A 26,091-nucleotide genomic window follows, 5' to 3' on the forward strand; every position below is an offset into this window, starting at 1 on the left:
ACAGTAGGAATAGTAGAACATGGATCGTAAGACCTGCTCTATTCTAGCTCCCCATGTTCATGCAGAGAGACAGAAAATCGAAATTGAGCCTCCTCCTTCACAAAGAAAAAGTGGTTCTCAATGGTATCCCTATTTATTTATTTTTCCCCTCAGAGTATGTGGTGCAGTTGGTCCCCAGAAACTTCTCGAGGGTAATTAAAGTGAGTCAGACTGTGGGAGCATTTGTTGTGCTGAATCTTATATTTCTCTTTCTACCCAGCTGAGTCAGAACAGCTGCTTAGCAAAAGATCTGAAGAGGTTTTGGAAGCAGTTAGAAAAAGAAGCAGGAAAGCCTGAGGCAAGAAAATGTGCCTTTATTCTGAAGACCCTCAAAATGCCTTCAGAGTACTACTTGTTTGTGGAAGCATTTTGCAAGAACCCTGGCATCACTTGGGTTATGAAGCTGGTAAGTGTGTGCTTTCCCAAGGAAAGTGAGAGATGAATGGATGCTTTCGTTCTGCGGAGGGAGAGGAAAATATGCAGGAAACCCGCAGGAAGAACTGGGCAAAGCAAGGTGCCATGGAGCAGCAGTGCTCCTGGCCAGGTTCCTGGTCAACATGTACCACCAAAACACTGCTTCTTGTGTAACAGTTCATTTCAGCAGCGGAAAGTCATCTCAGTTTATTTGTAGAGCCAAAGTTAACTCAGTGGTGAGGGTATAAAGTGCAGAGCTTGGTGTGGAGGAACAGAGTGTGCTCCCGGAGGTTCTGGCCAAGTTCATGCTCTGAAATCTTTCAGTTCTGCTGCAGGTGTGCAAGAAGGTGTGTGTGGGGGGGAAAGTGTGCAGGGCAGGTGGTTAATTTGGCTTCTGGTTAATGAGCATTAGCCCCTAAAGAGGGATCTATGAAAACATCTGTTTGGTTTTAGGGAAATCCCACTGCATTAGATGTCAGCCAGTGTAAGTCTGGTGTAAGCTTACTGAGTGGAATTCTATCCTGAGAATGTGAAGACATTAAAAGAGACTCATTATCAGAGAATCTCAGAAAGGTTCGGGTTGGAAGGGACCTTAAAAACCATCTTGTACCAACCTCCTTCCACCAGCCCAGGTTGCTCCAAGCCCTGTCCAACCTGGCCTTGGACACTTCCAGGGATGGGACATCCATTAGCAGCCTGGAGCACGAGCTGGGGTAGGTTTGGTTGGAATGAGCTTCTCTCTGCTCTGAAGTTAGAGACATGAAGGGCAGCCTTGTGCTCTAAATCACGTTTGTCCCCCCAGACCTACAGCTGCCTGGAGCTGTGCTGAACACACCAAGTTCCACTTCAGCCAGTGACCTGGGGATTAAGGAAAAATTGTGCTTCCTTTAGAAATTCCAACAGTACAAAGTGACACTGAGAAATGCCTTTTCTTCTGCTGGAGGCTTCAAGCCATTTAATGTCTTGAGTGTTGTGCCATGGTGCCTAATTTAAAACACACCCATCCGTGAGCCCTGTGAGTGAGCAGTCCCTGTGCTTTGTGCAGCAGGTCTGGCGAGGAGGCTGGGACAGGAGGATTTGTCTTACCCTTGTGAGAAGTGACTGGGAGGTAATTATGCAAACTAACATGTGAATTACAGCCGGGAGGATAGCAGCTAGTGATTATCTAACTCTACAAATGGGAATGTGTTAATTGGCAACAAAACCCTTATATTAAGCTGATGTTATGCCCCACAACCTCAATTAACACGGTAAATAACCAGAACACAGTAAACAAGGATATATGAAAAGCCTGTGATTACTGAAATTATACCAACAGCATAAACAGTTTGTGGCTGACCTCAAAACTTGCAGGCAAGTAAAAATAAACCTCATGTTACTCCTTCTGGTGTTGTGATGTCCTGAGTTGCCCACTCCCACCCTCGGAGGCAGTAGTAGGTCAGGACGTGCCCAGTGTTGCATCCTGGGGCTGCAGGAAGCAGGACCTGCTTTGGAAGGTGTTCCTGGGCAGCTGCTCCTCGGGTGCCTTATCTGGGCCACTCCTCACCCTCTTTTGTACAACCTGCAGTCAAGGCCGTCTTCAGGATTTTTCTGCTCTTGTTTGCCATAGTTCCCCAATATCTTTCTTGACTTTCCTGTTTAATTAAGTTCTTCTATAACATACACAAATTTAAAATGGGACTTAAAATTCCCAACAACATATGTTGCGTTACGTATATTTCTGGAAGCGCGTGACAGAGTTTGTTTATTCGGTGCTGTGGGACTTCCCCATAGGCTGCCTTTCCTCCAGGAATCCTCCAAACACAAATCTGAGCTTTTTTTGTTGGATTCCCCTGCCTCCATAAACTTAAATAAACGTGCTTGCACACAAACAGCTGATGAATCAGGTTATGCAGGGCTTCTGCTCTGAAATGCTGGGAAACCACAGGAATTGCTAATGTTCATGCCACTAACTCTGCTCTTCCATCTGTAGGTTGGCAAGTCACAAGGTGAGGAAATGTTCCTGAAAGCTGAAGGATGTAATTGATTGAAGAAGGTGAGAATGACTCTGACTCTTCTTTGGGAATATCCGAAGGGCATTTTGTTCTTTTTGCTTTTATTTCATCCTCTCCTTGTGCCAGTGACTTGGTCTGTTCTCCTGTGCCCTTCTGCTGCAATATTCCTTCACCATTCCCCAGGGCAACAACAAAGGCTTTTACAGTGGATTTTGCAAAATAGATACTTGCTCTGGGCTCTACTTCTCACACTTCGTGTACATATTTAGATACAAACTTTCAATCTCAGGTACATCTAACACCAGACAGAAACTGGGTTATATTCTACATTTATATATATAATATAAATATATTTTATATATAATATACATATATTTTATAATATATTTGTACTGTACATTCTTGGGGTGGTCATGCACAGCACCAAGAGCTGGACTTTGATTCTTGTAGGTCCTTTTCAACTTGGGATTTTCTGTGATTCCAAGATTTCTCTCCACTTCACAGGTTGGAAGTTTGACATGAGACTTTATGTTCCAGCAACAGCCGTAAGTGCAAACCACCATTGTTATGCCAGAAATGGATTTCCTTCACTTAATGCCCAGTTGCTCTTTTCCTCTTCTCCCAGTACACTCCTCTGAAGGCCTGGTTATGCTGAGGTGGATTTGCTTGCTTTTCTGATGCAGGATTTACTCAGAACAGCAGAGGTGATCGCTGTATCCCGCCTGTGCCATACAGAAGGGTAAGAAAAGGACTGTACAGTTTTACTGCCTGGTATTAGATACATCAGATGAACTTTGTCACTTCCAGCTCCTGCAAACACCTACAGGACTCGGCTGTCCCGTCGCTGCTGTTGTCACCCTGTCTTTCTCCAGTCCTTTTTCACTGGAAAACTGGTGTCACCAGATCACTGGAAATGTCAGTTTGACAAATCAGCTCGGAAAAAAGCTGAAATGTCACTCCTGGTTTTATTGTTAGTGGTTGAATTTTGGCAGCCTTTCTTCTTCCTCGGGTTCACAGAACGTAAGGACAAGGTGATTCACGGGGGAGAACTATTTGATTTCCAGTGTGTCACACTTGCTGCTGTATTGAGTTTGATAGCTTTCATTTGATTAACACATCTTCCCAAAAGGTATGCCACCTCAATTTGATGGCTTAGGAGACAGGAAAATCCATCACTTCTCTCTGAGAAGGTTCAGCAGAGTTCATGCTTGCTCTGAATGATCAAAAGCCTTTACAGAGTGGGGGTGCAGCAGGCTGCCTTAGGGGGAAGGTACACTGAGGTTTGGAGACAAGGTGACATGAAGAGTTTCATGGAAAACCATGGAATCGTTTGTTTTGGGAGGGTCTTAAAGCTCACCTCATTCCAACCCCTTGCCACAGGCAGGGACACCTTCCACTAGCCCAGGTTGCTCCAAGCCCCACCCAACCTGGCCTTGGACACTTCCAGGGATGGGTGTTACACAACCCACCTCTGAGGTGGTAACTGAGGTTCTTGTTAATAGAATAATAATAATAATTCACCCTCAGGGTGAATTGGAGTGAAACGACACTGAATGACCCGTGTACATCTACGAGGCAGGTTTATATTAGAACAATTTAATTGCAGCAGAAAGGAGATGTGCAACCATTGTGGTTCTTTTCTATAAAAATATAAAGATATCACAAAGAAAATAGATAAGAAGGAAAGAGAAGGAAAGGGCAAGAGTAGATAGTGGTGAGGAAAGGTGTCACCTCCCATGGATCCAGCAATGACTTATCACTGCATTTTCCATGTCCGTGATCAGAGTGATGGTCACAGTCTTGACCTGTTGGGAGTGGGGGCTCATGTGACAAGGATTTGCACGGGTTATATATGTTCAGTCTCGGGGGAATGCCTCGATAGCTCCCCTAGCAGGGGAATTTTACACTGTAAGATGCAGCTGTGCCTTATCGGGAGGAGGAAATTGGCATAAAAAAAACATTACCCCACCTCTGCAGGCTCTGCTCCTTATCAGCCTTTTCCTTTATCTGGAAACACTTTGTTGAAGACATCAGTCCCAGGTTATCAGGGAAACAAGAGATCAAAGGACTCAACCAATTTATGTAAGCAAAGTTTGGTTTATCACAGCGGGGCATTCCGGGCATTCACAGCTTCTCTGGGCAACCTGTGCCCAGGGCAACTGCTCTTTCCTTTTCTAGTTACCCTTCTTGATTACTTCTGATTTTTAAGGTTTTTTTTCTGCAATTTTTGGTCAGATAGCATAATGGAATGTTGGATTTCAGCTCAGGTGTCTGAAGACAGGGAAAATAATTAATTGGTGCTGAGGTACACAAGGACTGTTGGAGTGAGAATTGTGCATTTGCCTGAGCAGTGTTTGCTTGTCTTGGATCCTTATCTCTACTTCATCCCAGATGTTCCAGTCACAAAGGTGGCAGCGCAAAAGACTGCACCTGACTGATCCAGGGCAGGTGAGGGGGACATGCTGCCTGCAGGCTATTCCCTGCTGCCTGCTGCTGTGATCTCTGGCAGGTGCAGGCAAGGTGACCTCACCCTGCCAGCTGCCACGTGTGCTGCAGCCACTCAATTGTGCTGCCTCCTCTCCTGACACCCATCCGTGTGATTTCCTTGGGAGCAGCATTAGGAGTGAGCCTGGGCCAGTGTTCTGCTTTAATGTGCATTTATAAGGTGGAGCTTTTTGACTTTAAACCCAATAACTTTCTGGTTAATGCACTTCTGAGAGGCAGATACAGCTTAGCCCTTCGTCTCTGAGACCTCAGAAGTACAGCAAGGCTGGCACTGCTGCACACAGCTGTCACTGTGAAGCTGCCTCTCTCAAGAGGTGACAGCTGAGAGGAAGAGAGAGAGAGAGAAAGAAAGAGGGGAAAATATTAAATGGGATGTCAGATTCCTCATGAATCTGAGATGGAAATCAGTGTTAGAGGATGGTCTTGAACTTCCCATTTTATGGGCTGCTCCCTTCTATAAATCCCTCTTGTCAGTAGGGAAAGGAGAGTCTTTGCAGTACCCTGAGAGCAGAGGAGATGTCAAGTGCTGCTGGGGAACTTCTGATGGGGGCCTGGGGACTGTGTTCTCCTGCAGCTGTACAGCGGGCAAGCCTGGAGAGTTTATGTGGCATGTGGGCTTGGTGGCCCCAACCTTCTGGTCTCTGGCCTTTTACTCAGAATTCTCACTGGGCTGCAGAGGCTGTGGTTGAAAACAAATCACATGGACTAAATGTGTGGTCATCTGTTGGGAATACCTTTGTAAAATTGTTTGGATGTCTCAGGGCTGCAGGTGGGTGATGGAGCAGCTCAGACAGCGCTCAACCCCTAAGTGACAAACAAGAAAAACCCCTTGAAAACAAAATTTTACTTTTTTTTTTTTTTTTTTAAGTACAGGTTTTCTCCCTGACTAAGCGAAAAATATTTATAATGACAGTTCAGCTGAAATTCTCTGAATTTTATCTTGCTACTTACACAACTCAAGCATTGCAACAGCAGGAACCCAAGAGTGCAACTGCCTTGTCATTGCAGGAGCTGAGAGAAACAGAAATAGCAAATAGTACTACAGAAATGACAAGCAAAAGTAGGATTATTATTCTTTCAGCCTTAATCATGTAAAGTGCAAGCAGTACCGTAGGTAGGACAATTTCCCTTAGATGTGATTTACGTTGCTGGTGCTCTCTTATGAAATGTTGTCTCTAATTTCTTTTTTTAACTCTTTCTTCTAACAAGATGCTCACTGGTGTTATCTGTTACAGCCCTGTGTCCTGTCAGCTTCAGCCCAATATTTCACATGGTGCCACTGGGGACAGCTTTATTTCAAATGAGCAAATAAATGCAGCTCAGCTTTGGTCAGGGATAGCTCTAACATGCACAATCTACTCCATTCACAACCTCAAACAACATTACTGCTTAGGCAGCCTCCAGGTAAAGAGCTGGAGTAACCTCAGTTGGTTAGGAAAGAAATTAATTGGAATGAAAGTCCTTGATGTCATCACAGTGCTGCTGGGCTCTCAGAGAGAGATTTGAACACTATGCTGGGGACCTGTTCCCCACAGACACCCACATCTGCAATTAAAAAGGGTTAATGCTCATTCTGTGAATCCTTCTCAGCATTTACTGCTTCAGCATGACTTTGGTTTTCACTTTTCTTTCTGGAAGGCAAAGGGATTTTTTTTTTGTCTTTAGTACCGTCAAGAACAGGAATAGAAACTTTGCAATAAGCTCAGAATGTTCTTTGGCTCAGAACATGGGAAAGAGATTTAGGGTTGGATTTCCTATTGCTTCACACTCATTCCTGCATGCTAGCAGGGTAATGATTTTGGGGAGGCATTTCTCTTAATGAGCCATTGGTAAAATGTCCTGTTTCCCCCTAATTTACTGTTGTAATCTCTGCTGGTTTCTGGAGGTAAATGCTTCACCTTCCCTCCTGCCAGTAACCAGGAAGACTGAACTCCAGCGTCATCTTTTCAAAGACACACTTTGTTTTGTAGACAGGAAGAGCGGGGAGGTGAAGATGTTTATCACTTTCTGAGGAGTTTTATTAGAATGTTTGGGATGGACGGTCTGGTTCCACGACTTTCTTGGCAACTGATCATAATCCTCTAACCTTTATAGTGATTAAATGATGAATATCCAGAAGCAGAGCAAAGTAAAGAAGCATTCTGCCCCTTCAGAGTGGGAAAACAAGGCAGCACAGGGCTGCCAAGGGACTGGAGCCCATGTCAGAGCTGGGACTTGTACAAGAGCTCTCTGTCAGAGGTCCCTGTGCACTGTGCCTCCCACTCATGCCACTGCTGGAGCACTCTGTTCCCAGCAGCTGGTCTTACAGCGTTTTTTGATTGACTTTACAACTGTGCAAACCCCAGATATTAATAGCAGAGAGATGTCCAGTGCCTTCAGCTGTTCAGCTGTGTTGCTGGTTGTCTGGGAGCTGATTCCTGCGTGCAGACAGGGAACTGTCTTTGCTCAGGTACTTCAGTCCATGGGTTTGTTGTAGGCTGACATGGGAGGAGGAGGATGCTGGAGGCTTTGACCTGATCTGGAATGACAGGCCTGTCAGCAGAGGGGGAGATCTGTGTGCTCTGTTGAATGAGAACATCACAGCAAACACATTTCGGTGCAGAACTCACCCAATGCTGGCAGGTGCCCTGCTCAGTCCTGAAGCTGTCTGCATGTCAGCAGGAGAGCACACACCTTTGCTGGGCAACAAGAGAAGTGTGAGCCCTTAAGGGATTAAGAGACCAAAAGGAGCAAACGCTTTCAAAAAAGAAAACACCCTGCAGTCACTGTGGTGACTGTTTATTGGGCACTTACCTGAAGCTGGTTGTGTATTTTATTGTTGGGAAGTAGTACTTGGATTGTCCATGCTGACAGGCATTGTAACCTTTTGCCATGCACATCTCAATGTGCCTACAGTCATCTCTGGCTGTGGTGTCTAACTAACAAAACACGAGGGCAGCATCACCTGAAAGTGAAACATCACCTCGCCTCTACAGGCAGGAAGAGGCAGGTGATGTGTAACTCCCCTGTTAACATTTTCCTGGCAGGCTGCTGTGATGCCAGGAAGAGACAACTGAAGCAGCTTTTCAGGAATTTCCCTGCACAATACAAAGTGCAACACCCCCCGAGCTTGGGGTGGGAGAGACATGAAGTTCACTCTCCCCTCATGTCAGGCAGCAGCAGTTCCCACTTCTCTCCAGACACCACTGGCTCAGCACAAGGCACTGGCTGCCTTGTTTCTGAGGATTTCCCAGTTTGGAAGCTGCAGTGGGCTTAAATGAGGCATTTTAGCTGACACAGGGATGCTTGGCTGCTCAGCCAGCTCTCTGCACTGCAGAGCTTAGTTCTGTTCCGTGTAAGAAAACAAAGGGGTTAAACACATTCTTCACAGCAAAACAAAGCTTTTAGGGCAGGCAGGCACTTGATCCTCCTCCTGCTACTACTATGGAAACATGTCAGAGCAGAAAACCTGTTGCCATGAGACTGTAAAAATAACCTCACCATCACGTTACGGAGCCACGGACTGGCTGCACCACATGGGTTATGTAAGAGCTGCTCTGACACTGGGATGTGGCTCTGTGAGCTGGCTCTTGCTCCCAGGAGACAGGCAATCTTCTGAAAAACCCACAGGCAAGGCAGTCCAGGTAGTAAGTCTGTGTTATTTTTAGTCTGTGCATCTGAAACATAAGCCTGAACTGGACAGAGGCACATCTAGGTACATGGTGTGAGTAAGACCAAGCAATGGTTGGGTTTTTAGGTTAAAAGAAATCACCCCTCGGTTTTAATGGATCTGAAACAGGGTATTTTTTGGAAGTCTGCATAATCTGCAGTGTGTGTGGAACTGGCCAGGGCAGGAGAAGGCCCTGCTAAGCTGGAAGGTGGTCAGGGAGCCAGGGAAATGGTGGTGTCATGTTTGAAGTTATCACAGCTGTGCAGAAAGAAAGAAAGCAAAGGACCAGGCCCAGCCCTGTCACCTGAGCAAGGTTTGACAGAAGAGGAGAGCCACTTCCAGAGCTGGAGAAAGAAGGACAACAGCCACGTTTAGAGTTCTTAAATTCTATCTAGGAATATCTTTACAGAAATTCAAAAAATAAAAGGCTTGGCTGGACCCAGATACTTCCCTGTAGACAGAAAAAAATCAAACTCACTGAAGTCCAACACTAAATATGATTAGTTTTTAAAAATCTTCTCATGCTCTTAAGTGAGTAGTGCTGGGGGAGCATATTCAGGCCAGAGCAGGGAGTGTAGAAAACAGTAAATTTAAAAACCTTTGAAGAAACTATTACTGGTTACTATCAATTGCCCTTTTACTACAAGACAAACCTGGTGACTATCTCTGCTCAGCCCTCCTCAGGCTGCTTTTTAAAATATACCTGTTTTATCACTTCATCTAGTCCTGAAAGCCTCGTTTCTGTTGTCTCTTGCCTTCCACCAGAGGAATATGTTTTCCCAGCAAGACTAAAAGGATGCTGTCTCCTCCTGCCCCTCCCTCCACATCTTAGAGAGATTCCTGACGTGCCTCAGATTTACAACTTTGCTTTGTTTGAATGCCATGGGCGTGCACAACTCAACTCCTCTGCTGTGCTTCAGGCATGCAGTGGATTCCCAATCCCTCCTACTCCTGTTCCCGACGTGACAATGAACCAGCTCCGAAGCCAAACCCCAGAAGCGCTCGCATGAACCCCCAACAAGGAACATACACACGGAATCAGGAATGTCCCAATGCTCTGATTTTAATGATCCCACCTCCACCCCAGCCACGGGCATTTGCCCGGTACTGTGTCCAGCACGTCTCTGACACCCGAGTTCCAGCACAGAGCAGGAAAGGGTTCGTGATCCAAGGAAACTGCAGTGTTGTAGCTGAGGAGCCAAATGCTTCCCAGGGCTCCACAATGTCCTGCAAACCCTGAGGGCTGTGGCTTTTGCTGTGTGAGCCCCCTGGTTACAGTTCAAACATGTGCTGTGACAATGGCACGGCCACCTCAGCCCTCCAGGATGCGGTTGATGAGCTTCATCTCCTCAGCAGACATTGGATTCAGGTTAAACCCCTTCAGCTCAGGTTTACCTGGGAGAATGCACACAAAAATCAGGATTTTGTCAGAAAAGAAGTGAAGCAGTTCATGTTAAACTCAAGTGGGGCTGCAGGGAGGGCAGGGACAGCCCTAAAAGCTGAAGTGGGGTCACCCCAGCGCACTGTGGGAGGTGGTTTAAGGTGCTGGTGGGTGACAGCTCCTCATGGAGCTGGACAAGGCTGCTGGGTCAGGGAGGGAATTGCAAACCCAGTGGGCAAGCAGCTGCAGGAACACACAGAGCTTGGGAATTTCTGGCCCTCCTGATGTGTGTCTGCTCCCAGGCCCTGAGAAGGGTCCAGAGCGGGAGCATTTACCTTGAGCCTCGTAGAGGCGGTTGACCTTCACACGCAGATCTTTCCGGAGCTTGTTTATCTCCTCATCCAGCTCTTCCTGGTCTGGAATGAGAGAGTGGCAGTGAGGAGGACTGCAGTGGGCTCTGGGGTGGAAGCTCAGCCTCCCATGGGGCACTCAGTGGAGGAGCCCACCCTGGGGATCCCACCCTGCCCTCAACACCCGCGAGCGGTTTCATGCTGGATGTGCTTCCCAGGGCACAGCATGGGCCAGGATCAGCCTGTGACTGCCCACCTCAAAACTCAACCCTGGAGAGAACCCTGTTTATTTTTCAGGAGCACCTCTCCTGTGAGGAAAGGCCGAGAGAACTGGGATTGTTCAGGCTGGAAAAGACTCCGGGGTGAGCTAATTGCAGCTTTCCAGTACCTGAAGGGAACTTCCAGGAAAGATGGGGCAAAACTATTTACAAGAGCACAGAGTGACAGGACAAGGGTTCAAACTGAAAGAGAGTAGGTTAAGATTAGATATTAGGAAACAATTAATTACTGTGGGTGGTGAGGCCCTGGCACAGGTTGCCCAAAGAAGCTGTGGCTGCCCCATTCCTGGAAGTGTCCAAGGCCAGGCTGGATGGGGTTTGGAGCAACCTGGGAGAGTGGGAGGTGTCCCTTCCCATGACAGGGGATTGCAACGAGATTGAATCTTGAAGGTCCCTTCCAACCCAAGCCATTCTATGACCTTATGACTTTTCTAACATCTTGTTGATGATGGTTCCTGTTAAAATGGTTGAGGGGCTCCATGGAGCCCTCGGGGCTGCCTCACCCTGCCGCAGCATCTCCCGGGTCTTCGTCTTCGGCAGCTCGATGAACATGCTCCCGAAACAAACCATGGCCTTCTCTGTGGGGAGAGGAGCAAAGGGACCGGGAACGGGCTGTCAGCGGAGCCTGTCCCGGACACGCGGGGGCACGGCAGGCATCGCCAGCCCGGCCTCACCCTCGGGCTCCGGGTCCTTCTGCAGCGCCCGCAGGGCCTCGCGGTTCCGGTTCCGCTTCACGTCCAGGTCCACGATCTGCAGCGGGAGAGGGAGAGAGAGGGGCAGGGGCGGCCGGAGCTCGGGGCTACCGGCGGCGGGCAGGGCGGGGCGGGGCGGGGAAGGCCGAGGCCGGGCCCTACCTGCTGCCGTGCCGCCAGCACGTCCTCAGCCAGCTCCTCCACCTCGGCCAGGTAGCGCAGCACGAAGGCGGGATCCCGGGCCATGGCGGGGCCGGGACCGCCGCCGGGGCCGCGCCGGGTCCGCCGCCGTTCCGCTCCGGGCCGCAGCCGCAGCCGCGCCCGCGGGTTCCGCGGCGGGAGGGGCCGGGGGGACCGCGCGCCCCCTGGCGGCCGCCGCCGGGAGCGCTCCGGGGCTCGGGGACCCCCGGGGGTCGCGGCGGCCCCGGGGCGGGCGGGACCCGCCGGGGCAGGGAACAGTGGCCGTGGGCTGGGAGGGAGGCGCCCGCCGGCGTGGGATCTCACGGCGTGGACTAGCGATCTCCGGACTGGCTCCGTGCCCCGGGATGGGGATGGTCCCAATCCCACGGGTCTCACCTCCCGGAGGAAGGATGGAGGGTCCAGCGTGGCCCTGCGGCGCTGAGCCCCGGCCTGGGGGGTCCTGGCCCCTCAGCCGGCCCCCAGCGCATCCCACTCCCCGCAGCCCGGGTGGGCGTGGGGCTGAGCGCCTCTGCCCTGCTTGGTCCCGCTGGGCGTGAATTATTTATGACTTATCACAGCCCGTCCCCTCTCCCCCAGCACCGCCGTCTGTCTCCTCTTCCCCGCCGCTTCCCAGCGCGGTGCCGCTGTTGGCAGCTGGGCCCTTGGAGCATCAGGTGGCCTCTCTGTCCTCTTTTCCCCCCAGATCGCCATAATGGGCACTCAGAGCATGGGGCGGCGAGCTCAGGTTTCCTCTCGTGCAGCTGGTGGCTCATCCGGAGCTCAACATCCAGGACCTGCCATCCCCAGGGAGTGCAACCAGCTATGGTCTCAGCAGCTTGACTCACCCTCGGCCAGCCCCAGTGTCTCCCAGTTTGTGCTGGGCAGGGACCAGTTTGTGCTGGGCAGGGACCAGTCTTGGGAATGCCCTGGCAGGACACTGCATCCATCTGCGCCCCTGAATGACCCTGCCTGCAGGAAGGGAAACATATTGCCCCTCAAAATGGTTTTTATCTCCTTCTTTCTGTCCCACCCATCCGTGAGCAGGAGGAGCCAGAGTAATGGGGTGTGGGAGAGGCAGGAAAACCCAGCACTGATGGCAAGGACCAGCAGACCTTCACTGGGTGAGCTCTCTGGTGGGAGAGGGGCCCCAGCAACCCACCCAGGGCTGGTGGGTAACAGGGAACACAGGTCTTCATGTCCTGTGTCCCTGCTCTGGACAAAGCCCTGGAACAGCATCTTGGGTTTCCAAATGCAGCCCTGTCTCCAAGCAGTCACCTCTGTCACCTGCTCAGCTGCTGCTTCCCTGGTGATGGTGGAGAGACCTCTAATCTGTCCTGGATCGATGCTTTGATGGGAGGGAGCCCCAGTGACCTGCCCGAGGCAGTGAGCACAGGCTAGCAGAAAGGAGAAGTCCCAGTGCTGGGGGCCCTGGCTTGTTAGCACATGTCCTTCCTGGGACTCCTTTGACAAGGAGCTCCCCAAAGAGTGTGTGGTGACCCCAGTGCTGTGGCTCCTCCAGGCTGTCGGGGACAGGGAGCGCAGGGGTGGAAGGAGAGAGGCAGTGGCTGGCGGGTGGTCACCACATTTCTGTGGGCAAATAATCCCTTAAGAGAGATTACCCAGATCGGAAGATTACTGGCCCTAATCCCATAAGGTCATTTGCTCCAGTAAACTGAGGAGATCTCCTCTGCCTGCGGAGGCAGCGTTGGCTGAAGTACGGCGGCTTCAGGGCAGCGGTGGGAGCTGGTGCACACACGGGCACCACGGGCCGGGAGTGATCCACACTCACATCAGTCAGAAAATGCAACGGGATTGGGGCTGGATGCCAATGCTGGAAAATGCTCCTATGTCGGTAGGGGCAACTGGCTGGAGATCTGCAGGCTGGGTCAGGGACCAGTTTCTTCCATCCACCCTCTCAGGGCTGGCTCCCTTGGAGTCCCAGCAGGAGAGGGCAGTGGGGCAGGTCGCAGAGTGGGATGCAGGACATGGGACAGGTATATGGGATGCAGGATGTAGGACGTGGGTCTGCTCCTTTCCTGCAGCCTCACCCCACAGCATCCACCATGGAGCAACTGGCTTCAGCTTCCTCCTGGGTGTGACGGCAGCACTTGATCCTTGTTGCTTTGATGGGATCAAGAGAAGAGCTCCTGATTCCCATGACATGTCCTGGGATCCTAACCGGAGGTGGAGCTACATTCACCTCCCAGGGGATACAGTTTCCAGGCAGGTGACAAAAGGCTCTCTGGGCAGTGAAAGCCCATCTGTCTGTCTTGCTGCACGTGCACGGACACAGGCTGGGGTTCGGCTGCAGGGCTGGGAGCTGGATGTGGTGCTTGGGTAGTGTGGCCTGGCTGGGTGGTGGCTGTCCCCTTCAGCAGCTGCAGACCTTCTCCCACCACCTCCCCAGCAGCCCTCATACTGCCCAGGAAAGCTGGGAAGAGGGAGAGCTTTCTGAGTTTGGGCCGGAGAGATGGGATGGGGATGGGAATGGGATGAGATAGAGGTGGGGATGGGGGTGGGAACAGGCTGACTGTGTCTTGGCAGAAGCAGAAGGAAGCACAGTGACTCTGGGGTTGCCAATGACAGTGCAATGAAGGCAGGGTTTTGCTGGGATTGCTGAGCTGCAGGGAGGGGTAGGAACTGCTCTCCCTGGAAAGGTGGGGCCCAGCTCAGCACAGGCATGGGGGAAGCTGCAGCTGAGGGATTGCAGAGCCACGGACATTTGGAAAACATTTCCAGGGCAGCAAGCAGCGGCTGGTGCTGTGTGCTGTGGCCTCTCCCCAACCAAGCTCTGAGCCAGCCACCAATCATTATGGATTTCTCCTCCTGGAGCCAGCGCCAGGGGCAGACCTTCTGCTTGGAAGCTGGACTCAGATCGGGACCAGAGGTCCATTTGGACCAGTTCCCCTGGGAACTGGACAGCCAGAGGAAGCAGCCACCCGCCCACTGCCGGGGTCTGCTTTGCTTTGCTGTGTGTTTTGTGGAAAGAGCAGGTTTGGTTTCATCATGTTCCTTTTTCTTCCTTGCAGCCCTTTTCTGTATGCAGCCAGAAACCCTCCCTGCCTGCTGGCAGCTGCACAGGAAGCTTCAGGGATGTTTATAGGGGTTTTTTTTCTCTCTTCTCTTTTCATGTGGCTGCTGGGGCCTGTTGTTAAGATAAATCAGACTTCAAACCACGGTCTCCATGTTTTCAGGCTGTGGATCTTTAACTGCTGTTTCAGAGGGGGTGTTTCAGGTTCAGGGAAGAAAGGTGGGTCTGTCTCTCCCTGATTTCCAGATCCTCTCTCCCTGATTTCCAGATCCTCTCTCCCTGGCACTGTGCCACCATCACAGCAACATGGGCTCTGCTCCATCACCCAGGCAAGACAGAGTCCCCAGGGACTGATCCCAAAGAAGTTTGGGGTGGCCAGGCATTGGCCGGGGCTCTGGCCAGCAGACCCCATCCTTGTCAGGGGCCCTGCCCTGTCTGGTAGCTGATGAAAAGCTCCTTTCTTCAGGCTCTGGGATGCTGGGAGCATCCCCTCCCCCAGGCAGGCATTTGTGGAGGGGATCTGTCAGGAGCATCTCAAGGTGAGGTGTTTCAGTCACATTACCCATGGTAATACATGCAGCACGGGGAGAGCCTCGCCGAGGCTGCTCCCTTGTACTGAGTAACACTTTCACCACACTGGAATGTGCCCCAGGAGCCCAGACTCACCACACCCCTCTTTGTGCTGATCCCCCTTGCTGCCCTGCAAGGCAGAATTTGGAAGCTGGCTGTGTTTCCCCGATCAAACGTGACTCCCCTTGCTGTGTGCTGTGGCGTGCTGACTGTGGGCCAGGCTCCAGCCACGCGTGGGGCTCCTCTGCAGGCAGATAAATGGGGCTGAACCTTGGGGACTGAGCCTCAGCGAGCCAGAGCCCGTCTCCATGGGCTGGGGGCTGGAGCTGCCTTCAGAAGGCAGCTGCCTGCATGCAGTCACCCTCCCTGGAGACCCACCACAAAGGAGAGAAAGCCCTTTCCCTCCCAGCAGTGCCAGGGATGCCGGCACAGTGCTGTTCCTTGTGCAAGCACGTGTCCTTGGGGGGGTACAGCCCTTTGCTCTGCCAGACACGTTGTGTCCAAACCCCGATGGGCAGCAAGGGGGGGAGAGGTGGTGGGGCAGCATTGGAGCACTCATGCACCCAAACCCCAGTGCCCCAGGTCCACCCGGACCTTGGCACTTTGCCCTCGGGGGTGTCCCCAAGCCTGGGGAATAACGTGTAACTCTTCCAGCAGTTTCATTTCAGGAACAACAAAAACCTGCTACCAAACCCCATCTTTGGTTTTTTCGAAGGGGATACACCTTCTTTGAGCAAACTGGTCTAGTGGAAGGTGATCCTGCCCAAGGCAGGCAGTTGGAATGAGATGAGCTCTGAGGTCCCTTCCAACCCAAACCTTTCCATGATTCTATGACTCTCTCTCCAAAGCAGGGCTCAGGTCCAGCCCAGCCAGCCCCTGCTGGGACTCCCCTGCCTCAGGCACGACTCTGGTGGTCTGTGGCCCTGACCCAGCCCTGGAGGAGCAGAGGCACCCACCCCTCCACCCACAGAGACCTTGGGAGGTTCATCCCACCCTGGCCCACTCTGGGGCTGGTCCCACGGGCAGGCTGAGCCTTGGTGACGGGGGGAGCCCGGGGCCGCCCAGCAGCTGCCCGGGGAGCTCCGATCCTCGTTGGGCCGGGGAGGGGATGGTCTGACAGCTCGGCCGCTGCCCCGGGGGGTTCCACCGGCTCCGGGGTGGGGTGCAGGGGGGTCCCCGCTGGCACCGCGCGGTGCTCGGTGGGTCCGCGCAGCTCTTCCCGGCGGGGACCCGGGTGGGTCGGTGCCGCTCGGGGGAGGGGCCGGTCGCCCTTCCCAGCGCGGGGCGGCGCCCACCGGCACCGAGCGCTCCCCCGGGACCCCGCGGCGCCGGCGGGCGGGGCGGCCGCCCCTTCCGGGGGGGTGGCGGGGAGCGGCGGGACCCGCCGCGGGCTCCCGGCGCCGGCCGGGGGGGGAGCCGGTGTCGGCGGCGGGCGCGGGGCGAGGCCGGCGGGGGCGGGCGCTGCCGGGGCGGGCTCCATCCCTCCGGAAGTCTCTCCCGCTCCCTCCTTTCTCCTCCTTTCCCCCGACAACATGGCCGCGAAGTCGGACGGCGGCGGCGGCGGCCCGGCCGTGCTGCTGGAGAGCCCCGAGGACGGCGGCGAGCGGCGGGCGGCGGGCGCGGCGCCCCCGGCGCGGCGGTACCGGCTGCGGGACGGGTGCTGGGTGTTCTGCGCGCTGCTCGTCTGCTTCGCGGACGGCGCCTCGGACCTGTGGCTGGCGGCCCATTACTACGTGCGGGGGCAGCGGTGGTGGTTCGGGCTGACGCTGCTGTTCGTGCTGCTGCCCTCGCTCGTGGTGCAGATGCTCAGCCTCAGGTGGTTCGTCTACGACTTCGCCGCCAGCACCAAGGACAGCGGCGCCGGCACCAAGGACAGCGGCCCCCGCGGCTGCTGCCGCCTCTGCGTCTGGCTGCTGCAGGGCCTGATCCACCTGCTGCAGCTGGGGCAGGTCTGGAGGTACGGGGAGGTTGTGGGGGTAGAGGGGGTGTGGGTGTACGGGGGGGATGGGGATACCTGGGGGGTGGGGGTACCGGGGGGATGGAGATGTTTTTGGGACTGACCCACCTGCTGCACCTGGGGCAGCTCTGGAGGTATGGGGGTACCCGGGGGATGGAGGTACAGGAGGCTGAGATGGGGCTGCTGCAGGGCCTGATTCACCTGCTACAGCTGGGGCATGTCTGGAGGTACGAGGGGAGGGGTGAAATGGGGGTCATGGAGCCAGGCGGGGCTGGAGGGAGCGGTAGGTGCAGCAGGGATATGGGTGGGGGTAACAGCATTGAAGCCACAGGAGGGGATGGCAGGGCATGAGGGTAAGTGGGTGGGGACAGCGAGATGCAGCAGGGACCCAGACACGGGGAGGGCACAGGGATCAATCCCTCCACAGCCCCAGCAGGGGGGTGGTGGGGGAGAGCCACCAGCTGTGGGCACACGTGGGTGTGGATAGGAACTGTGGGTGTGGGTGTGGGTGAGGAGCTACAGCCCAGCTCGATGCCACAGCCCTGCCATCCCCACTGCTGGGTGGTGCTGGGCCTCCTGCAGACCTGCCTGGCCATGGCAGTGGGGTTCTGGGGGTGTGAAGTGCTTCTACTGGGTCCTGAACACCTCTTGGCTCCTGCTCTGATCTCACTGTATCTGTGAGGTGGTGGGTGAGGAGGTGCAGGTGGTCTCCAACCTGTCAGGCTCCTATGCTGCCCCATTCCAGCCCTGGGGACAGGCCCGTGAACAGGCAGGGCAAGTGGCAGCCAGGCAGGCTGGGGCAGCTCAGTACCTCCCTGCAGACCCCCCAGAAGCCTGAGCTGATGGTTTCTTGACACCTTCCTCTCCTGTGCCATGGAGCCAGCCCTGCACCTTCGCAGCTCTGCTGAGCTCCATCCCCGGGTGCTGGGGAAGAGCCGGGTGCTGGCTCCGAGTGGCTCTCAAGGAGCTGGTGCCGGGAGGGCAGACAATGGCAAATTCCCGGAACAATGCATGGAGCAGGCAGGGCTCCCGGCTCGGGTTTCCATCCTGTTTCCTCTCCTGAGTGCTGTAGTAGAGGCTCCCCACTCCCTGTTGGCGTCTGCATGTTCATTCCTTTGCTGCTCTTCCTGGGAGCCTCTGGGGTGTGCAACTTTGTTTGACAGTGCAGATGTGCCGTGCTCAGGGGGCTCCCACCCCTTCCCTCACCAACACACCTGCCCTCCCTGATCCCCCAATCCCTGGGACCACTCTGGGGGTACACTGGCTGTACACCCTGCCTCAGTGTGCGGGGGAGACGGTGAGGGAGAGGACAGGAGCTCTCTGGCCCTGTCTGCAGTCAGCCTCGGCCCTGACACACCTGATCCCAGCCCGAGCTGGAGCGGAGCCGTGGCTGGGGGCTTTGCTCCCAGGGGTGTCAGCCCTGCTCTCGGATCGGCTGCACCACGGAGACTCCTAAGCCAATTAAAGCGGTAACTCTCAGCACTCACCCTCCAGGACATGTTCGTCTCAAGCTGCAGCTGAGGCTCTTTCTAATCTCAGGATTTGGGATTAGCTCTGGTGACCAGTTAAATGCAGTTCGTTAAACCCATTAGCGAGGTTGGATCCGGTACAGGTGGATGTGGCAGTTAGAACAGTGTTGGATAAATGCTAAAGGCAAGGCTTTTCCCTGGTCAGAGCACCGTATTTCTTGCCAAACATCTCCCCTTTCCTGATTTACCTGCCTTCTCCCTCACCTCTGCAGGTCTCACCTCTACCAACCCACAGGTCTCACTGCACAGCCCCGAGTCCCACGTGTGACAAAGACCCCCCAGCCCCAAGAATACATCTGCTTCCCAGCTGCAAAGGCAGCTCTGAGCACTGGCTCTGAGGTTATCCCAAAGTTAGTTGTCCTCAGTCTGTTCACAATGCACATGCACATACCCTGTCACGGATGGTCTCCAGAGACAGTGTCAGCAGCATGACCATGTGCTCATGTAAGGAGCAGCAGTGTGGGCCTGTCCCCAGCCAGTCCCACGCCACCACCACGCTCATGGGTTGTGCTTGGATGGTTTGGCAGCTCAGGAATTGTTATCTGCTCACAAAGAGTTGCCAGCTTCTTCACTAAAGCAGTTCTGCAGGGGGGATGCTGCATGTGCCAGTGTGCCTCCCTCCCAGCAGCCTGCCAGGGTCCCCTGTCACCTCTGTGGGCTGGCAGCTGGACAGGGTGTCTCTGTGGGTCCCACAGCCTGGGCACATGCCTGTGCCCATGTCTGTGTCAGCCCAGGGCCACACATGGATTGGCTGCCTGGGGGTCCCTGGGGCCAGGCCTGGGGTGCCCTCTCCATGTGCAGGTCCTTCCCAAAAGCCCCCATCAACCCATGCCCCCGCATCCTCTGCTGGCTTGGGGACCCAGTGCCACCCCTCAGTCCTGGTGGCAGCCCTGGAGGGCAAGGACATCCTGGGTGGGCTCACAGGGGGTGGCAGAGCTAGGAATGCAGGTTTTCCCCCCGACTACCACCATGTGGTCCCAGGGCTTTACTCTGTCTGCATGTAGGCAGGAGCCCTCCCAGCCCCAGCTTTGGATATCAGCTTGTCCTGTGGCAGGACCCAGTTCTGGAAGTCCTGGTGCATAGGACAAGGGGCTTTTTAGGGCCAGACCAAGCCTTTCCCCGAACAGGAGTGCCATCAGCTGCTTCCATCCTCCCTGGGTACCCAGGGCACCTTGGGGTGTGGTGCTGGTGGGACACAGAGGCTTTGTCAGTGAGGTGATGTGGGTGCATGTGCAGCTCTCCCTGATGATCTGACTTGGTGGGATGTATAAGGGATTAAATGGCTGTAACAGGGAAGCAATTTTCTCCTTGTTTGAATACAGGATTAAGGAATGAGATCCCAAATTATCTTCTAGGAAAATTGCATTCCCTATTGCTCACTCTGGGACTGGAGGGTCCCTCTTCCGTCTGAGGATGATGATTAGCAGATCTTTTTATAACTAAAGTCAGGTTTTTTCCTCATCCTTTTTTCCCAACACCTGAAAACTGGAGTCAGTATCTGGGAGCTGGGGGCAAACGGTGACGCTGGTGACAGACCCAGCTGTGGTGGGGCTCTGGCAAACCCAGCACCCACCCAAGCCACCACCTTCCTGCTGCAGGGATTTCATTGGATGACTCTTCGCAATACAAAGGAGGGAGCAATTAGCCCTGAGAGCTCTCGCTGTCGGTTTCTGCCTCATCATCAGTTTTTTTGAAAATTAAATGATTTTTTTTTTTTCAAGTGATTGATTCTGTGTTTCCCGTGCAGCTGCCGCGGCGCGGGGCTGGGGAGCGCCCGCCACGCTGGCAGCGCCGGGATCATTCTCTGGGCTGAAACACCACGGGATGATCAAATGCAGAACAAATAAGAATCAACATTTCATTCGGGCGAGTTGATGGGAGATGAAATCTCATTTTAATGAGACCCATGGAGCTGGCAGGGAGACAGGAGGATAATTGTGCCCTCGCTGAAAGCTGGGGAGGCTGCAGGTCACTTGTTGAGCAGCGGAGGAGCCAGGGCTGGGGGCTCTGGGGTCCATGTGTGGGGGCTGCTCTGCACCATGGACAGTGAGACTGTGGCTCTGACGAGCCCAATTATCGAGGCTAATTACAGGGACAGGACGAGGTCACCAGTGCCCAAGCCTGGTTCATGCATGGGTGCCCCGGGACAGCAGTGATGCCCTGCAGCACACCGGGCTCTACATCACTTCTCCTATTGTTGTTTCCCTGCTACTCCATGCCTTCCCTTTCTGGGCTGTCCTCTGGTTTGTTCCCCCACCAGCAAGGTTTGTTCCCCCACCAGTAGCGTCACTGCCCTTCTGCAAGGCAGTGGCTGTGGTGGTGCAATGGCAGCACTGCCCTGGCTGGCTGTGAGCAGGTGGCACCAGCATGCAGATCTGTGCTGGGAGCCAGGAGCCGGGTGGCCACAGCCTCTTCCCCCTGAGCAGTGAGGGACAGGCTGCAGCAAAGGCTAAAATTAGGTGCTGCCCTCAAGGTGGAGGTTAAAGCGTCACTTTGAAACCAGCGCAGAGAAGGGAGGGGCTGGCAGTGGAGCTGGCCAGGGCAGAGCAGATGGCAGCAGAGTGACACGGGGGCTTGGTGGCCCCAGCTGATGGCCCTCACTGTGCTCTCAGGGCTGTGCAGCCCAGGGGTGGGAGCGCTCGGCTGTCCCTGCAGTGGAAGCAGGGCTGGCTCCTGCCTCTTCCTGCTGACGGATGAGCTGAAAGTGCTGGGATCAGGTTTTCTCCCATGCTCTGGGCTGATGGAGTTGGCTGGCAGCACATTCTGGAGCTGATGGAGAAGCCGTTGCTCTGCCAGAGGATTTTACTCATTGGGAGGAATCTATGGCCTGACATCCTCCCTCTGCACCTTTCTGTTCCCCTCCTCACCTGGCTCCCTCCTCATAGTCAGCGGAGCCCTGGCCGTGGTGCAGGCAGGGCTGCCTGGGGATGCCCTGCCTGGCCGGCCCCTTGTCCCCTCCTGCAGTGCCGGATCTGGCCCAGTGTCATGGGGAGGGTCCCTGGTGGTGGTGACTCAGCCGGGCGTGCGTCGGTGCCACGCACACCTCCGCTGACCCCCGGCCGACGACCAGATGGCCGGGGCCAGTGTATGGCCGCGCCCGTAGCCCTGCCAAGAGCCGAGGCAGCGCCGCCACGAGCGCCGGGAGCTTCCCGCAGGCAGCACAGCACAACCAGCTGGTGCCTCCATCCTGGCCAGGTCGGGGGGAAGCAGGGTGGGCTCTGCGCCAGCTGGGACCAAAATATCCCTTTTGAGAAGTAATTGGATGTTGGTGCTGGGCTGGGACAACCCAAATCTATGGGTGGGGCTGTGGGGAGGATTCCTGGTTTGGGGGGGATCCAGACCCTGCATGAGGGAGGAAGGGTTGGGGTATTGGCTGGGTAGGCACTGTGATGTTCAGCTGGGCATTGGGGTGATGCCCCAGGGCAGAGGAATGTTTAGCTGGCTTTGTACAAGCTGCCCCTTCCTAAATTGGAGCCCTAGGGTAAGACAGAGACATGGTCAGCATCGCTGCTACCCCATAGCCCCTGGCACCTCTGGCCTAGAGGGATTTCCAGGGCCCCAAATCAAGGGAACGACGGTCACAGAACAGTCCTGGCGTGGGCAGGGCAAAGTGAGCTCCACTGCTCAGGCAGTTGGGGCTTGTCTCACCCTTCCCAACCTCTCGCAGGTACCTCCGCACGCTGTACCTGGGGCTGCAGAGCCGGTGGCAGGCCGAGCACCGCCGTCGCCACTACTACTGGCGGATGATGTTCGAGAGCGCAGACATCAGCATGCTGAGGCTGCTGGAGGCCTTCCTCAAGAGCGCGCCCCAGCTTGTGCTGCAGCTCAGCATCATGGTGCAGCAGAAGAGCATCGAGCCGCTGCAGGGTAAGGGACACGCCCCACTGAGGGGGAACGGGGCAGCGGGAGGGGGGTCCCCGGCCTCCGCGGGCTCTCACAGCCGCTCCCCGCAGGGCTCTCGGCCTCGGCCTCGCTGGTCTCGCTGGCCTGGATGATCGCGTCCTACCAGAAGGTGCTGCGGGACTCGCGGGAGGACAAGATGCCCATGTCCTACAAGGGCGCCGTGGTGCAGATCCTCTGGCACCTCTTCACCATCGCCGCCCGTGCCATCGCCTTTGCCCTCTTCGCCTCCGTGTTCCAGCTCTACTTCGGCATCTTCATAGTCACCCACTGGTGCATCATGACCTTCTGGATCATCCAGGGCGAGACGGATTTCTGCATGTCCAAGTGGGAGGAGATCATTTACAACATGGTGGTGGGCATCATCTACATCTTCTGCTGGTTCAATGTCAAGGAGGGACGGAGCCGCTACCGCATGTGCATCTACTACATCATCACACTGTCAGAGAACGCCGCCCTCACCATCCTCTGGTTCCTCTACTATGACCGCGAGACCATCTCCGACTTCGACGCCTTAATCCTCGTCTGCGTGGTCAGCTCCAGCTTCGCCCTCGGCATCTTCTTCATGTTCATCTACTACTGCCTCTTGCACCCCAATGGCCCCATCTTCCGCCACCGCAACGTGGGCTGCATCTTCCGGCAGGAGCCGCCTCCAGTGCCGGGGTCCCCCACGGACGCCGTCACCAGCCCCCCACGCTCGCTGCCGCGGACTACAGGGGGGGAGCGGGAAGGGGCGCCGGGGGAGCGGGACAGTTGTGTGCCCGTCTTCCAGGTGAGACCCCGCACCCTGCCGGCAGCGGCCGCCCGCGCCCCGCGGACAGAGAGGCCCGTCATCCGCATTGACCTGCCCAGGAAGAAGTACCCGGCCTGGGACGCCCACTTCATCGACCGGCGCCTGAGGAAGACCATCCTGGCGCTGGAGTACGCGTCGCCCATCACCCCTACCCTGCAGTACCGCACCCCCGGCGCCCCCCAGGAGCTGCTGGAGTATGAGACCACCGTGTAGGGTGGCGGGGCACAGGGCTTTGGCGGGACCCCTGGTGCCACCCCGGCCAGCCTGAGTCTCCGCAGCCGTTTGCCTTCCGTTGGGTTTGCCGGCTCTGCCGTGTCGCCGTGCCGAGCGCTCCGCGGGCGGTGGCCGGGGAGGTCTCTTGGTGCTATCCCCCCTCTCGCGCCGCCCTCCTGCAGCCCAGACCCCCATCCTGCCTGACACAGGCTGCCCCCGCACCCCCCAGGGCTCATCCTTGCCAAAATACCTCACTGGTGCCTGAGCCCCAGGCAGTGGGTGCTGTGGCCCGTGTCAGTGGTGCAGGATGGGGACTGGGGGCACCCTGAGCTGGGGGCATGGTGGGGCACAGTGGGGCGTGGTGGGCAGCACATGGGGACACTGGTGCCTGTGCCATGGCAGAGCCATGGGGCTGGGACGTGGCTGCACTGGGGTGTGCATGGGGCTTGTCACCCACAGGAAGCTGGGACAGGGACAACTGCGGTCTGTGCAGCCCTCCCAATGTCTCACAATTCCCCCACACCCTGCAGCACCAACCCTTGGGGAGCCCCTTCATCTCCATCCTCAGTTCCCCCTGGCTCAGGGTTGAGCCATGTTCCCAGCCCCACTGTCCTGTGGGGCACAGACCCTGGCCTGGGGTGGGCACGAGTCCTGCCCCCCTGGTTCTGAGCTGGTATCCCAGCTGTGGCTGGGATGGCTATGCCTCATCCTCCCCACCATTCCCACAGGAACTTCTTCATCTCATCGGGTTTGTTTTCACCTGGTGATGTTCTGTGTGACATTTTCTACCTCCGCTGGGGCCGGGGGTTGCAGGGCCTGGCTGGCACTGCTGAGGAGTGTGTGTGGGGCCGCTGGCGTTCCCTGGGTTCCCTAAAGTGGGATTCACACCCAGCCGTTCTCCTCTCTCGGGTTTGGCATCACTTCCCACCCGGGAGCTTTTCCATTTACTCCCCCATCGGCATCAGCCCCCTCCAGAGCCTCAGTGTAAACCTGAGCTGGGATCCTCCCTCCCCTGGCCTCACCCCGTGTCCACCCAGCCTCCTCCCTGTCCCCGCCTTGCCTGCCCCTGCCTGCTCCTGCCTCCCCAGAGGAGTGGGACTGCCCTGGGCTCCGGGTTTGAATGTGTCCCTGGTCCTGCCCGGATCTGTCAGCCCCCACCGAGGGGCTGTGCTGAATGTACCCTGTGCCCTGCCCCGGGCTGGGACTGTCCCAGTGGGGTGCGTGTGTGTGTGTCTCTCTGTGTGTCTGCGTGTGTGTGTAAGTGTGTGCAGGGGCTGGCAGGGGTTTGCAGGGGAGGGGAGGTGTCAGAACCCCCGGCCGTGCTCCACCCCATCCCCTCGCCCCCTGCACCCATGGCCCCTGTGCCTTCCCCACAACTCCTGTGCCCCCCACAACAGCCCCGCAGGGTACCGGCCTCTGGCTGCCCTGAGCCGCTGTGGCAAGCCCTGCCTGGGCTGGGGAGCATAGGCAGCACCGACAGCCCCTCCGTGCCATGGGGCACCGTGAGAGGCACCAGAGGATAGGAGGGCTGGGATGGGAGAGCTGCACCTGGGAATGGATGGGATGTGGGGTCCTCGAGGGCTGGCATGGGTGCCATGGCCGGGGTGGGTGGGTGGATGTGCAGTAGTGGTGGCATCACGTTTCTTTTGTTTCCCATTTCTCGGTAGCTGGGGTGACAGCCGGCTGGGCTGGCCATCGATGGGGTCGCTGGTGCTAACTGGTGCTAACTGGAAGCCTTGGAAACCCTTTAGGAGGAGGTTGCAGAGCATGGCTGGGGCTGGGCAGGGGGCTGGGCCCCCCAGCACCTGCACCCCTCCTTCACCGCCATCACGGGCACACCCCGGTAGTGGGGGCTGTTCATGCTGGGGAAGCCCCAGGCATGGGGTGGCTCTGTGGGGGGGTCTCTTTTCCTCAGGGAAGGTGGGGGGCAGTAGCCGGGGGGGCCAGGGGCTCATCCCTGTGGGTGTTGAGCAGCATCGCTGCAGCCTCTGTGCAGTGCCCAGGCAGTGGCAGCTCCTTGCTGGGTCCCACTCCATCAGAGATGGGGATGAGCCAGCATGGGGCAGTGCTTCTGGGCTCCCCCTGCCCCAGCCCCTCTCCCTGTCCCCTGCAGGACAGAGACACCGTTCAGGGTGACCTGGACCCCCCATGCCCTTCACCCCGGGGTTTGTGTGGGGACCCCAGGGCCGCGCTGGTGGGACAGAGGGACACTTTTCTATGCACTCAAGCCACGGTACCCTCAGCCCTGGGCTGCTCCGGGCAGGGCATTCTGGCCATGCCTGGGGCTTAGGGGGAGCCCCTGGATCCCGCTGCTGCCCTGGGGCTCGGCCAGGCTGCCCCCTTGCCCCCCCCAGCCTGTGCCACAGGGGCAGCCAAACCCAGCGCCACCAGGATGGCAGCACCGGCCCACCAGGACCGCAGCAAGGGGGGCATGACTGGGGGCCAAGCAGCTACAGGATGGGTGCAGCTCCAGGGCTGCTCCAGCTTCAGGGAGTGAGGGAAGTTCGTTCTGGCAGGGGCTGCCGCGGGGTCTCAGCCACATCCCTGGCCCCCCTCCGGCGCTGGGACCCGGCGGCTGCTGTCATGTACTGTAAATACTCTGTGTGCCACCTTCTT

At 56.1% G+C, this 26,091-nt stretch overlaps 2 protein-coding genes across 2 annotated transcripts; one reads left to right on the forward strand and one right to left on the reverse strand.

Annotated features, from left to right (window-relative positions):
* Positions 1-9,646: 9,646 nt before the first annotated feature.
* Positions 9,647-11,609, reverse strand: PDRG1 (p53 and DNA damage regulated 1). The gene is made up of 5 exons (XM_051802994.1): positions 11,465-11,609; positions 11,285-11,360; positions 11,114-11,188; positions 10,318-10,398; positions 9,647-9,996 (listed from the first exon to the last, which is right to left on the reverse strand). The coding sequence occupies exons 1-5, from the start codon at positions 11,546-11,548 to the stop codon at positions 9,914-9,916; spliced, it is 399 nt and encodes a 132-aa protein (XP_051658954.1). The 5' UTR covers positions 11,549-11,609; the 3' UTR covers positions 9,647-9,913.
* A 4,774-nt stretch (positions 11,610-16,383) lies between these two features.
* XKR7 (XK related 7) lies at positions 16,384-25,353 on the forward strand. Its single transcript, XM_051802929.1, has 3 exons — positions 16,384-17,040; positions 22,237-22,436; positions 22,523-25,353. Exons 1-3 carry the CDS (start codon positions 16,616-16,618, stop codon positions 23,473-23,475), a joined length of 1,578 nt encoding a protein of 525 aa, XP_051658889.1. The 5' UTR covers positions 16,384-16,615; the 3' UTR covers positions 23,476-25,353.
* Positions 25,354-26,091: the final 738 nt, after the last annotated feature.

The sequence above is a fragment of the Manacus candei genome, unplaced genomic scaffold (assembly GCF_025592945.1).
Source record: "Manacus candei isolate 608988 ecotype Guabito, Panama unplaced genomic scaffold, ASM2559294v1 h1tg000057l, whole genome shotgun sequence".
Classification (NCBI taxonomy): domain Eukaryota; kingdom Metazoa; phylum Chordata; class Aves; order Passeriformes; family Pipridae; genus Manacus; species Manacus candei.